Here is a 14,051-nt window from a genome sequence, read left to right as displayed (position 1 = left end):
TGCAACGAGACTCTCCTACCAATAGCAAAGTTTAACAATCTCATTCCGCTTAAAGCTCTCGCGTAATATTAGGGGGAAAAAAAAGAATCGCGAACAAATATAAAAGGTAAGCATGCATTCATTTTATTATAAATAATTTGGTACAATCCGCTTTTTCAAAGCAGCATCAAAGCGAAATTCTTGTAAATTATATTGTAAAAGTGAACGCACAAAGAATCTTCCCTTTCTACTTACATTTCCTAATTTTCAAAATATATTGCAACATCAACAATTTCCTTAGATAAAAATATTTTCGTTATGCGCATGAATGCTTTTTTATGAATAATAATATAAATTTTGGCATTAACTTCCAAAGACTTCTTGAAACTATCTATTAAAAGCGTTTGAAAAAGGCCTTGTGCTGTTCTCAATTTTAAAAATTTCCTTGCTCGCGTAAAAGGACATTTTAGGCCAAGTTCGTGACTTAAATCCAGGTCATCCAGTCGTTTCGTACCCACGGTCGTTTCGCAACCACATTCAGTCGATTCGTACCGAGTCTGAGTCGATTCGTACCCACTCTATATATACTTTCATTTGAAATACCTCAAGCGCGATCGCGTGAATAAATGGTGATTGTTATACACGACAAGTTGGTAAAATCATGCGAGCAAGATACAACCAGAATTCTGTCCTTGACCTCCTAACTGAAAACAACGAATTGTTACCTAGTGCAAGGTAACTCTGACATATACGTATATATATATATATTTTTTTAATAGATCAGTCTCTTGTTTACACTTGCCATTTTCTTAATAATAACATGCAGATATTGGGAATGTGAATTTTTTTTCTCCCTCTGTTATTAACGATAACAAATTCGTTGATTCTCGTTTTTTTGTCTTTTCCATTCTTACTTAAAACATTCCTAACATGGAAAACATACTTTATTTGTATGGGTACGAAACGACCCGACTAACTGGGTACGAACCGACCTAGCTGGGTGCGAAACGACCGGTACTCAAATCCAAAGAAAACATATATTTTACAAGCACGCTTGACTGAATTAAGCAGGGTTCTGTAATAATGCTACGTATAGCAGCATTAGTTCAACTCATTCTTAACGCTGCTATATGAATACTTCATCCATGTACGTGCATTCCTTAAAGTATGTCTCCCAGAAAAACTTAAATCAATAGTCCCATGACTTACATGGCTGATAATGCATAGTCATGGCAATAAAGTATACAATTTCATTAACAACTGAACTTGAAGGCTTTACAAGAAAACTAGCATCAATTCATCACCACAATGCAGCCTTTAAACCAGCGTGTTTTCATTCACAATTTTTCCCTTGACAAGTCAACTTGTCCAAAACTGCATACGCCAGTTATTGAATGAGGCGACTTTTGACAAAGAGGACGTAGGTAAGTTGATAGAGATAATTTGCAAGGAAGTTCCAAAGGTTTGAGGAAAACCGTTCTCCAATAGAAAATTTCCAATGCGAAGTGACGTTGACTTAAATTATGGAACCAACAAACGTTTCTTGAGAAGTCCACGAGCCGAACTTTTCCAGCTCATCTCACCTTGGTGTCTCGCTAAAAAGGGCACTTAGCTCTCACAAATTGATGTAATTATTCTAATCTCGTGGCGGGGCAAGATGCAGTCTGAAGCGTTCGTCTTCAAAGATATTGCCTGAGCTAGTCGATCGACTGCCGTAAGTATGACTAATAGCATCACTTGACCTTGATAACTCTGATAAAATGGCCAACTGAAATAGAAGGAAATAAAAAGAAGAAAGCAATCATAACTACAGCCTTCCTATAGAATCCCAGAAATCTAAATGTACGCCAGCACACATTAACGATGCACGCGCCGAGTGGATTTTGATGGCCGCCATATTTGTCTTGCTCTCTACTTCTCTTAAGGTAAGCATGCAAAATTCCTCCATCTCCCCGACCTGATCAATCTTTAAGCGAGCGCAAAATATTCTGATGGAGTGCACTGAAGCTGACTCCGTCAGAGTATTTCACCGCTCACCTAAGAAACGGAGAATGTATCGACCAATACCACATTGAAAAAAGCTGGAACTCAACCAGACCTGGAATTCTAAGCGCTGTAAACTCATGCCTAGTCCTCATAAAGTTTTTTACTGTGGTATTTTTACCCAGGATTGCCGAAACGTCTTCTAAAAAGGAGAAATCAATCATAACCCCAGCCTCCCCATTGAATCCCAGAAATCTAAATATATGCCGGCATACATTGATGAGGCACGCAATTCGGCGCCGAGAGTATTTCGATGGTCCCGACATTTGTCTCTCTACACCTCTTTTAAAGTAATCCTGCTTGGTTTTCACCATCTCTCCAGTCTGATCAATCTTTAAAGGAGCGGGAAATTTTCTGATGGAGTGCGCTGAAACTGACCTCGTCAGAGTATTTCACAGTTCAACAGGAAACTGAGAATGTATCGACCAATCCCTGTCGATGCTGTAATTCAATCAATCCGGGAATTCCCAAACCATCCTCTTATCTTAGGATGGTTAAGTATGAAGATCGACAATGAGTAAAAAAGTTTACAATTAAGCGTCGAAAGTAGCGCCACCTTCTAAACTAGTCAGAAAAAAACAACCAATTAAACAAAACAAAAGCAAAATTGAAAAAAAAACATAAATACTCTACATCGAAAGAAGGTAAACGACTGAATGCACCATTATCGTTGCATTATTATTCCGATTTTTTGACAAAGATGATTATGATCAAAGAGACCTTTCTCATTTTTGGTGGTTAAGGTTTAAGATCATCTGATACATCAATAGTCAATCTAATTACCCGCGATACACCTTTGTTTTGTGCCTTCAGCCTAGACACTGCCTCGAATTGTTGCTGCGTAAGTGAAGGCACTGATCTTTCAGTCTGTCAAGAGAAGAGACATACGAAGGATAAATAAAACGTAAGTTTACGTAAGGAACCGTGAAGTGTTTCAGAGTCCACTTCCACATCCTATGTTTTATTTTGAAACAGAGAAAACTAAAGGAAAAAAATTGAACACAAGATAATCAAAATGAAATAAAGTCGACTCCCGTCATTGCCGACACCCTCGGGGGAAGATTAAATGTCCGTAATGGCGAGAGTACGTAGTAGCGGGGAACAAGAGAAACAAAATTGTGTTGTAAATAATGCTCTCAAAGAATGTGTAACGACGCAAACATAAAGCTTCTAGCGTGACCTAACGAACCGGAAATCTATTCGGCGACAAGAAGGAAATCCTCCTGTTCACACCCAATTGAAGAATGGTTTCTTCATTTTCATTTATCGTAATGTCGCTTTATATTATGAGAGTCAAAATTTTAGGCGAATTACTTAAGTGTCCGCTATAGTGAGAGTCCGTAATAACGGAAGTTGGTTTCTGTTATTTCTTTGTGCGTTTCGCCGGGGGGCTGGCTCTTGGCCGCAATGGCGGATTGTCTGTAAAAGCGAGGTGTCCGTAGGGTGAGAGTCGACTGTTTCTAGAATAGGAATTAGGTCATTTCATCCAGTTGGTGTTACAAGGGACAACTGGCAACGTATAACCAAAAAATCATAACCTTTAAAAGATTCCCCTAGCAGTTCTAGTCTCTTCACCCATGCCTATGGAAGCTAAAAAAAGTTCATATTTCTCAACAACATAGCAACCCCTCCTTACCTTGGAGAGATCCTCCTTCTTTGCCGTTCCAGAACTTTCTGTTTTGAATTTCTGCACGAGGAAATCAAAAAGAAAGGTTGCGTTATTTATACACTAATTTTGTCAACCATTGGGAAGATATTTTGCTTAAAAGATGAAACTGAATAAGCTTGGTTGAAAATTTTTTGCTTAAAACTGTTGCAATAAAGCTAGTAAAAGTTTGTCGATGATGAAGAAAAAAGTACTTGCACCATAGGGAATCTTTTAGCTGTTAAGGCTTCAGTGTCACTCAGTCATATAAGGCCAACAAAGAATTTCCTATATTCTCCTCAACTGTGTGCTACGAATTATATAAGACAACAAGGAGAATTTTTTTATGACACATACCTGCACAGATCCGGGTGACAATGGCTTCACTGACTTCCCCAGAACTCTCTTGCCTTTCCACGAAGAAAGACGCGAAAGCCCAGTTTTATTACAGAGCATACAGATCCAATTTCCCTCAGTTCCGGTAGTCCCTGCCATACATTCTGAATGATATACGTGGCCACACCTGAAGAAACCAAAAGAGTAACTAACGATATTTTTAGAAGATCTAAAAAGCTCCTGCACGTTGCAGAATTCAATTAATTTATGCTTGCTCTGAGCTAAACCAGTCATCTATAAACAAAAGCTTGCCATTCGAAATCAAAATTTAATGATATCTAGACATATGAAGATCCTACATATCCTTATTGGAAGATTAAAAAGATAATGCGTCTATTGAAGTTCCATAAGAAGAGGCGAAGTCCAACGATTATCCCTTTCGCTACAAGAATCTGACCGAATAAACCACCTGTTCCCAGCCCTCCTCTTCCTTCGCACCCCCAAACATCAGTTCTTCGCTCCTCTTTGCTCCGGAGGATGAAATATAATTTTCAATACTTACATTGCGATACTTCGTGATACATGCTTTATATTTTTACGAATTTTTTTTAAATTCTGACACCCTAGACAGCAGTTCTATCAAGCTCAATAATAAGACAAAAAAGTGCAAAAGAATGGATCCTTAAGCATTTGGTATTTAAAGAAGGTCACGCTCGGCTTAGCGAGGAAATGTCTAGAAATACTGTTCGTATCAAAGTTTCCTCTAGTTACTTAGATCTCATCACGCATTCCTCGTTTGAGTGCCAAGCCAGAGTAAAGCTGTTTTTTGCAAGAAGGAAAGCTTTTTTGCAAAGAAGTTATGTGTTATTGATAGATTTACCATAATATCAAATATGCGAATGTCCTGTGTTTCTGGGGAATAACAAAATGTTAATTCAGTTTCCGTGAGACGCACAGCGACAATGGTCTGTCGGCAAGATTAAGTCTGTCAACTCGAGACAGCTCTTGACATATCATCTCTGTTCTTTTTGATTAGAAAAAAAAACAGCAGTGTGAAATTACGAAACACAACTGAAAGGAAGACGGCAAGGAGCGAATTATATTTAACAATTGGTTCATATGTCAGAGTGCGTTCATCGAGATATGAAGCATGCGGGAAGTTTGGAGAGCACGAAAGATGCATAAGAGTTGCTCGAAGCGTAGCCGAGAGCGACTCTAGCATCTTGAGTGTTCTCCAAACTTCCCAAGTGCTTCATATCTCGATGAACGCACAGCTGACGTATGAACCAATTGTTTTATAACCTTTTCAACCCGTAGGAAAATTTTTCTCGAGGGATTTGTTTGCTGACGTCATGAGCGTGCAAAATAGGAATATGAAGCACGCTCGCGCAATTGGATTTGATCAGACAAATTTTACTAGCTACGTTATAACGCAAATTGTTTTCCACAATAACTCATACCCTAATACAACAGCCTAACATTTGCACTTTACGCACTCTATGTCAAAGGAAAAAAAGGAAGATGTTCTCAAAATATTATTACAAACCCTCAAAAAATATTCTTTCGTCAAGTAGATCTCTCTCGTGTAAGTTTCACCTCACTCGCTGCCTGAGTGAGGTTTGGTTCCCAAACGCGAGAACGGCAACTATTAGGTATTTTAAGCCCTCATGCCTCTGTCTTTCTTTTTTTTTTTTTTTTTTTTCTTTTTAATTAACTTGGAGCACCTCTGGTTACACGAGTGACGTCTTCATGATGGAAATGTTTACCTTCTGATCTAAATTTGCGCCAGTACTTAACCTGACCCCTGTGTTTCATTTTCAAGTCAAACACACGACAAGTCGTTTCAACGAACTTCTTTTTCCCGCATAGTTGTAAGGTAGAGTTTTTCGCTTCCACTGTTTCGCTATAGATATTACATCAATTGGCTGCCGAATGGAGGAAGGTAAATATAAAGAATCGTTTTCAAGTAACCTGACAGAGAGACGTAGACGGTGAGTATCAAATCACGCGAGTTTGGCGGCTGCAACAGCGTCTTTAACTTCTTATGCAACAGATCGTTGTGTTACTGGAATATTTATAATGGCAATATGGTGAAAGGCGGTTCTTTCAAAGATTGGTCGCAATAGGGTTCCAATACAAAAGTTGAAAAGTTCCTCCTTGCGTAACTGAGCTTTCAAAATCACGCCAGGTGGCGAAATTGAGAACTATCATCGCTCAACATGAGAACCAGATTTTTAGAGTCGCTATTTTGAAAGCTGTCAGAGTAGATAGGAAAGGACGATGGAATCTGTTACTACAGCTTACAGCTTAGCAAAAATAACAGCTGGGTGAGAAGACAAACCGTTTGTATTGCACGGTAGTCCCGCCCGCTATTTCCAAACAAGATCGCCGGCTTTGTTTCGAGCCGAAGTACAGTCAGGTTTAATAATTTCACTATTCAGTCCATTTAGTCGCAAAAAGGCGCCGATTGAGACAAAAGTTGATAAGTTCCTCCTTAAGAAACTGAGCATTCAAAACCACACCACGCAGAAGAAATGAGAACTATCATCGCCCAACGCGTGACCAAGAGTTTTAGAGTCGCTATCTTGAAATCTGTGCAATTAGATACTAAAGGAGGATGGAAAAATGAACCCGCTGACTATGTATAACACGTATCTATTGGTAAAGCTTAGCGAAAATGACATCTGGGTGAGAAGGAAATCCTTTTGTATTGCACGGTGGTCCCTTCCGCTATTTCAAAACAAGATCGTCGGCTTCGGTTAGAGCCGAAGTACAGTCAGGTTTAATAATTTCACTGAGTCACTGAGTCACAGAGTCACAGAGTCAATAGTTTGTTCGAGAAAGATGTCCATAAAGCTTGCTGTTGATAGCTAATTCGAGAGATTTCTAAATGTGTGGATAAAAGGGCAGAGGTCGACGTGCTCGATGCATTGCAATGCGTTGGTCGCTTTATTTGTTACAGCAAGTGATTATGCAACATCAAAGCATAGAGTTTAACGATGAAGATGATTCACCGAAACTTTCTGTCATTTTTAAGCGACGCCTGATTAGAGATGGTCTCGTTTTGTCACTGGTTAGGTCACTTCAGCTGGTTCGTAACATTCACTGCTTCTTAACAACGTTTGAGACAAACAATGAGTGCAAGTCAGCATGCTTTTTTTTAGTCGGCATGTAAATAACTAATTAGCAATATTTACTTTTTACTTAAAATCTTACTGCTCACTGGGTTAAGCATTTGGAACGTACTTTTAACTAATCCATGTAGTGATCAAGACGACGGTATTCGCTTGTTCGTGATTTTATCGATATGTGTTCTACTTGAATGCCAGAGGGCAAGATTTTCATATAATCCAACATTATGCATAGAATTCTTTCATAGAAGAAAACAATGGCCTAAAAAACAATCTTAACAACAGATTACCTTTGGGACTGGACTGACGCTTTGTTTCAGAACACGAAGAGGAAACGGCTGTTTGCATAAAGGTTGTCGACAAAACAAACAAACAAAAAAAAAAACGAAACAACCCTAAGAGGCATTATGGGTAGTTTTTAGTTCACGGCTCCTTAACCTGAAGATTTCAGGGAAATGTGAAAAGATATCACTGTAGAGAACACAGCGGGTTTGATGAAATCATTTTGTTCGCAAGACTGAATTTTAATTCTAACCTTGATGAAAAACTAAAGAAGAGCGAGGAAAAACGACTCCTTGACTTCAGGGAAATTATAAAAGATGTCACTGTAGAGGACATAGCGGGTTTGATGAAATCATTTTGTTCGCAAGACTGAATTTTAATTCTAACCCTGCTGAAAAACTAAAGATGAGCGACCAAAATGATGTAATTTCAAAAAGAGCTCATTCGAAGTGACCCAAGGAAAAAACTTTCACAACCTAATGTTCTATTATTTTTCCTTCTTGTATTCACGTACATGTCGGTATTCATTCCCTGTTCACTAGTCCTTTTGTCCATATTTATATGTTCCACCTATTAAAGAACATTGATTACCCAATACACAGGTAACCTTTGTCCTTTTTTCGACAACCTTCTGCAGATAGCTGTATACAGAAATACTTCCTGAAACAATTCAAGCTTAACAAACATTACGGCATTATCTACTATCGAGGGTTGAAAATACACTGATTCAAGCCAGAGATTCAAAAGACTCGTAATATCCGTACAAGAGCCTCACAAATGTTAAAATCCTCTAACGGACAAAAAGCAGTGTTCAATTGTAACTAATTCCTAAGATTTGTTAATTGGATGCTATATTCATACAATAGATATAATAACTTCAAGCAGCAAAAACACGACCTGTAAATCCTGTTTCAAGAAAGGATGATCCCAAAACATTACCAATTAATATTTTTTCGACCGAGCCACATAGACACAGGGCTGGATTTGTAGCTAAAATTTTAGTTTTTAAATTTTTTAAAATTTGTTATGAAACGCGTAATTTTTCGGTTATCACTTGGATAAGTTGTTCGGAGATTTATGCGGTAAAGAACACGATAGCCCATCCTACAATAGTCTGAACCTGTTTCCAGGGCATGTGCCGATAGCATGTACCTATTAAGGATATTGTTACACTTCCGGTACAGACCACTGCAGAGTCAAACAAAGGTGACATAGCCTCATAGATCGATAATAAAACAACAAATGTGTAAATCACACTAAAGTAATTATTTCATTCGTTTTTTTCCGCAGACTCAACGGCATCATTTGCATTACGATAACCGTTGCATTCTTGCTGCTATTTATAATTATATTCCCGATTGTCTGGACGACTTACAAAGAGGAACCAATCCCCACCAAGAGCGTGGGGATTCCTCCTCCACCAACTGGTCCACCAGGAGCGGATGGCCCCTATAAACACGCGGTTGTTGCGTCAGACGCTGGCCTATGCTCAGAGATAGGCCGTGACATTCTAAAGAAAAATGGATCAGCCATGGATGCTTCCATCGCTACCTTGTTCTGTATTGGGGTTTACAACATGCATTCGGCCGGTATCGGGGGAGGCGGCTTCCTGGTTGTGTACAACAAGAGCAATAAATTTGTGGAGGTCATAGACTTTCGCGAAGAAGCCCCGGGGAAGGCCAACAGAAACATGTATGTTAATGAAACGATGAGCTCCAAATTAGGTGCGTTTTAGTTTTACATGATTAAAACCGAATTTTCGTGACCAGAATGATCCACTCGGAAAGTCACCGTAAAAGGAAATAATCAGTCCCGTGTCGAAATATACTTGACAAATGATGGATCCTCCAAAACATTAAGACACTCTATCCAATTATTATTACAACAAAAGGTACTAATGAAACGTATCTTAATTCATTTTGGAGAGTAATTTTCCTCTCTTCGAGCTACGAAATAAAATTTCACTGGAAACAGAGTTCCATCATGGAAACAGTGTGTAATTGGAAATGGAATTCCAGAAGTCAGTCCTTGGGAGTTCTAATTTCACCATAATCAATACAGTATTCATGTGCTTGTCGGTCTATATTCAGGTACATGGGTTCGATCAATTCATATCACATGTATAACAACCTTAACTTCCTATCACGGACTCTGCCTACTACGTTCCGATCTCGAAGGTCAAGTAGTTGCGAGAGTGTAAAATAACCAGATAAAATCGAATCAGTTCAAAGTGGTTAATTACATGTAATTATTTCCCGACGACACTTCATCTTATTTGACGTCTGACTTTTATCTTGTTATTTTCATTATAAATATACTTTTTTAAAATCACCATACAAACTGGTTAGGTCCCAAAGCATCTGGGGTGCCCGGCGAGGTGAAAGGTTTTTACGAAGGCTGGAAAAAGTATGGCAAACTTCCCTGGAGGGAACTGGTGCAGCCTTCCATTGACATGGCCAAAAAAGGATTTCCATTTGGTTATGCTGCTTACAAGGCGGCCGCAAGGTCAACTGTCAAGCCTCTTATTAAAAAAGATCCCGGCTTGAGGTTTGTAAAAATGTGTAGATAATCGGACTTAGGATTGAATTAATGAGTTCCATTTTACACTTCAAAGTATTCTTCACAACGCGCGCTTGTGCATGTACTATTCACACAAACAAGTTCCCTGAAAAAGGTCTTCGCCTGACAATTTTTCTTGGCGGTGTAAATGAGTGTCAACTCTTTCTGAGTCAGATTTCGTAAGCTATGACTGTTTTAAATAATTATAAGAAAAAAAGAAGGGATATAATATTTCCTGCAGGTAACACAAAGTAATACGTCTGCTCTCTACGGTAGATTTATTTATCGTACTCGCTTTGCTTCAAAGATAGCTATGTCTGCACGGAGGGTGACAATGAAACTTCAATTGAATGACAAGTAATATATTTTTCTCCTTTTTTCTTAATCCCCATATCATTAAAAACTGCTACTTTTAACCTAAAGGGAACTTCTCTTCAACAAGAAAGGCGAATTAAAGCAGCTAGGCGAGACCCTGTACATGCCCAAGTATGCGAAAACACTGGAGAAAATTCGTGACAAACCTGATGATTTTTACAACGGAAAACTGGCCGAGGACATTGTAAAGGACGTCAAGGAAGGCGGCGGTATTTTTACCTTGGAAGATTTAAAGAAATACAAGGCAAAATTCAAGACACCCATACAAGGAACTCTGGGGAAGTACAACTGGTACTCGACCCCTCCCCCCGGAAGTGGTGCGGTGCTGAGTCTTATCCTGAATATTTTAAAAGGTAGGAAAACACAACGAGGGCCTTGCCGATGGGGAGGTGGGCTCTAAAGGAACAATTGACCCCCCCTTCTCCTTTGTGGTATGAGGAAAGACACAGTTAAAATTAATTTCTTCCCATAAATTTTTCAACTCAAAGACAGATCCCTCGACAATAAAGTTAAATTTGAGATTGCATGTTGGAATGTAATACGTATAAACGGGGAAGGAGAGTCGTTAATAACTTGTGCTTCTTCATTCGTTTGTTTGGTCGTGTCTTGCTTGTTTGTCAAAACACGTGTTTGCTAGATTCTTTCCGAGGCAGGGGTAGTTAAAAAATATAGGAATTTAATCCATTTAGGATCAATATCAGTATCCGGGCAACAGCCCACCTACCCCTCCCCTAACCCAACATTCACCCTAACTTGTTATTAATTGACTGTTATTGGGTTAGGGGAGGGGTAGGTGGGCAGTTGCCCAGATAATGATATTGATCCGGAATTTATGTGTGCAAGACACTCTTGTTTCACATGATTTGCAACATAACTCTGGTCTCTCTGGACCACACCTACAACCGTTCACGAGGTAGACTTTCTCACCATTGAAACTACTGATACCTCTATATAAATCAAGCCACCCACTTAGTTTTGCCACCTTATATCCTTAAGGATACAACATGAAGCCATCAGATCGGAATGGAACAAAGAATTCGGTCTTGACGTACCACAGGATTGTAGAGGCTTTTAAGTTTGCGTATGCGTACAGAGCTTTGTTGGGAGACCAGGACTTTGCAAATGTAACACAGGTAATCCCACAACTTCGATCAAAATCGTGTCTCTTAACTTGCTATTGGTCCGTTACATGAAGTCGTCATGGATTAAAATATCGTATGAACGGATAGGTTGAGCCTAAAAATTTCAGCCTAGATGCCTGCGGAGGTTATGCTCTTCTTATCGCAGTGAGTGATCCCTTGTGTTATCTTCTTTCTAGCACTCTCCCTTAGATACGAAAACGGCTATACTAAAGGAATAATTAGACTTAAGTCACCCAAAGAATGCCTTGTCATGTTTTGACCTCTGTTAATATACGTCTCTGAGCTTTGAGTTGTGTGGCCGGAAATACTGTACACTCAGCGCCTTTCTAAATACAGGAGTACAACTTCTCAGTAAGAGGAAACCGTGTAAAAAAGCTGCTCGTCCCCTTGCGCAAAAGAAGTGAAAATTCAAACTGTTATCTGCTATGGTGTTAGTTAACCTATGAGCTCTAACAGGTAATCATAACGTAACCTCTCCTTAGAATGTTAAAATATAACCCCGTGAACAGGTGATGAAACTGAGTTGCTAACGCGTTATCTTGATGCAGGATTAATTTCCCCTGAAACATGGGCAAGTAAAGCGCTATAAAGGAAAACACTACATGTAATCAGATCTTGGGAGATAAAAGTCTAAGAATAAGAGAAAAAGATGGAAAACATTTTTCAATATCTTGCATTGTAGGTTCTCAAGGAAATGACAAACGAGACGTTTGCAGAATCTCTACGTCAGAGGATCCGGGACGACCGCACATTCACAAATTACACACACTACGGTGACTTCTATCAAAAATCCAACGATCAGGAGACTTCACACTTGTCTGTTATTGCAGAAAATGGCGACGCTGTTTCAGCAACTACAACGATCAATCTGAAGTAGGTCATTTGGTGTACATAAGGGTTATTTCACTTGGCAACTTTCGTTTACTACCGAGCTGTCCACATATCACGCATAAAACAGAAACGTGAATACTCAAGGAACATTTGAAGTGTAAAATTTGAAGTGCGAAATGTGACGTGTGAAATGTGAAGGTTGACAGAAAATATAAAATACCATGCGTCGAACTTTGTGCATCTCGCTATACTCTGTCTTTTTTTTTTGCTGTTTTGTTTGATTGTTTGTTTGTTTTGTTTTTGTCTTTTTCTGTTTCTGTTTCGCGCCTTTGAATCTCTAAGCATAGTAAATTGAATTTCATCATTGTTCTTTTAGCTATGGATCGAAATATCGATCGACTCGTACTGGAATCATTTACAACAACGAAATGGACGACTTTTCGACTCCAGGGAGAGAAAACGCGTTCGGTGTTTTACCATCAGAATCAAATATGATCGTACCAGGGAAAAGACCTCAATCCTCCACCACACCCTCTATATTTGTGGATAAAAGCGGAGTGGCACGTTTGGTTCTTGGTGCGTCTGGCGGAACGAAAATAACAACTGCAGTTTCCCTGGTAAGACAGCGGAAAATCTCGAAATTATTTTGCGGCTCAGTTAATCAGGCAAACACAGAAAAATATCGAAACTAGAAGTTTTTACGGAAGATGGCAATCATAATTCACGAAAGTGGTGAAAGAGTAAAAAAATAAAGTTGTTCGGGAGTTGCCTCAGTTTCGACTCCACAGTTGATCGAGCCATGAAGAGCCCGTTGGCGAGATTCACAAGGTTCTTGTGTGACGAGCATTTTGCATTCTGCTAGAATACGCATTGTCGAGAGCGTCTTGTCATGCACCAGAAATATATATATGTATGTATGTATGTATATATATATATATATATATATATATTGAGAGTCTAGGTTCGAAAAATTGCAGAGTTGAGTTGCGAAGGAATCAAAAACGGACACCAGCAACTTGGTTCTTCATAATAATAAGAGGTTTACAGGTACATTCCTTGATCTTGCTTTCCGATAATTCATTGTTTGTTATTTTTATTTACTCTATAGGTTACAATGAATTATCTCTGGTTTGGCCGAACCCTCCCTCAAGCCGTTGTCGATCCCAGGCTCCACCATCAGTTACAACCGATGTATATTCGTATCGACGAAGATTACCCCATGCCTCTGCCGATCCAAGAAGGATTAAAGAAGCTTGGGCATAAAGTAGAGGCCAAGAGCCTTTACGCAGTGGTCCAGGCTGTGGCAAGGAACCAAGATGGGACATTGACTGGCAAATCGGACCCAAGGAAGAGTAGCTGGGCGGCTGGATACTGATTAGTGTAACGCAATGCAACGAAACTTTCTATCACGCAACATACAGTAAAAATATCTATGTATTAGAGAGCGAGTTTCTTGTTAGAGGAGATCTGCGTCATTGAAAAGAGAAGGTCTTTGTAACCCTAATTTGTATAACTGCTGCCATGACTTGAAGGTTACAGTTATAACTAACTTTAGAGCGTGATCCTAAGAATAGTATCCCATAATGCACTTCAAATGTCGTAACGTGTAACACAACGAGTTTACTTGAGGAATTTAGATTTCAAAGCAAAATTTCATAAAATAAACTGGCAATGTGGGGTCAGTGAGGTATTTTTATGGTATCGTCCTTAATTTAGAAAAACAGGGGA

General features: G+C 39.2%; 2 protein-coding genes across 4 annotated transcripts in view; one reads left to right on the top strand and one right to left on the bottom strand.

Annotated features, from left to right (window-relative positions):
- Positions 1–100: 100 nt before the first annotated feature.
- The window catches only part of LOC113676110 (vacuolar protein sorting-associated protein 8 homolog), a 43,683-nt gene continuing 29,732 nt past the window's right edge, over positions 101–14,051 (bottom strand). Inside the window, exons 50-53 of one of the 2 annotated variants that reach the window (XM_089193159.1) lie at positions 4,025–4,211; positions 3,659–3,709; positions 2,806–2,889; positions 101–1,747 (exon numbers count right to left, since the gene is read on the bottom strand). In XM_089193159.1, coding sequence (XP_089049285.1) covers positions 1,616–1,747; positions 2,806–2,889; positions 3,659–3,709; positions 4,025–4,211 — 454 coding nt within the window. In that variant the 3' untranslated portion in view covers positions 101–1,615. The remainder of the gene's footprint in view (positions 1,748–2,805; positions 2,890–3,658; positions 3,710–4,024; positions 4,212–14,051) is intronic. The other variant, XM_089193160.1, reaches the window with a different exon arrangement.
- LOC113676104 (glutathione hydrolase 1 proenzyme) lies at positions 5,587–14,005 on the top strand. 2 transcript variants are annotated; one of them, XM_089193161.1, is made up of 8 exons: positions 5,587–5,994; positions 8,707–9,140; positions 9,765–9,963; positions 10,399–10,703; positions 11,347–11,483; positions 12,175–12,365; positions 12,700–12,940; positions 13,432–14,005. In XM_089193161.1, the coding sequence occupies exons 1-8, from the start codon at positions 5,936–5,938 to the stop codon at positions 13,696–13,698; spliced, it is 1,833 nt and encodes a 610-aa protein (XP_089049287.1). In that variant the 5' UTR covers positions 5,587–5,935; the 3' UTR covers positions 13,699–14,005. The 2 variants fall into 2 exon arrangements, with proteins under 2 accessions (XP_089049287.1, XP_089049289.1); XM_089193163.1 differs by lacking the exon at positions 5,587–5,994 and adding an exon at positions 6,931–7,094.

Source organism: Pocillopora damicornis, chromosome 14 (assembly GCF_964200805.1).
Source record: "Pocillopora damicornis chromosome 14, jaPocDami1.2, whole genome shotgun sequence".
In the NCBI taxonomy this organism is placed as follows: Eukaryota; Metazoa; Cnidaria; class Anthozoa; order Scleractinia; family Pocilloporidae; genus Pocillopora; species Pocillopora damicornis.
This window is presented reverse-complemented; position numbering and strand designations above follow the sequence as displayed.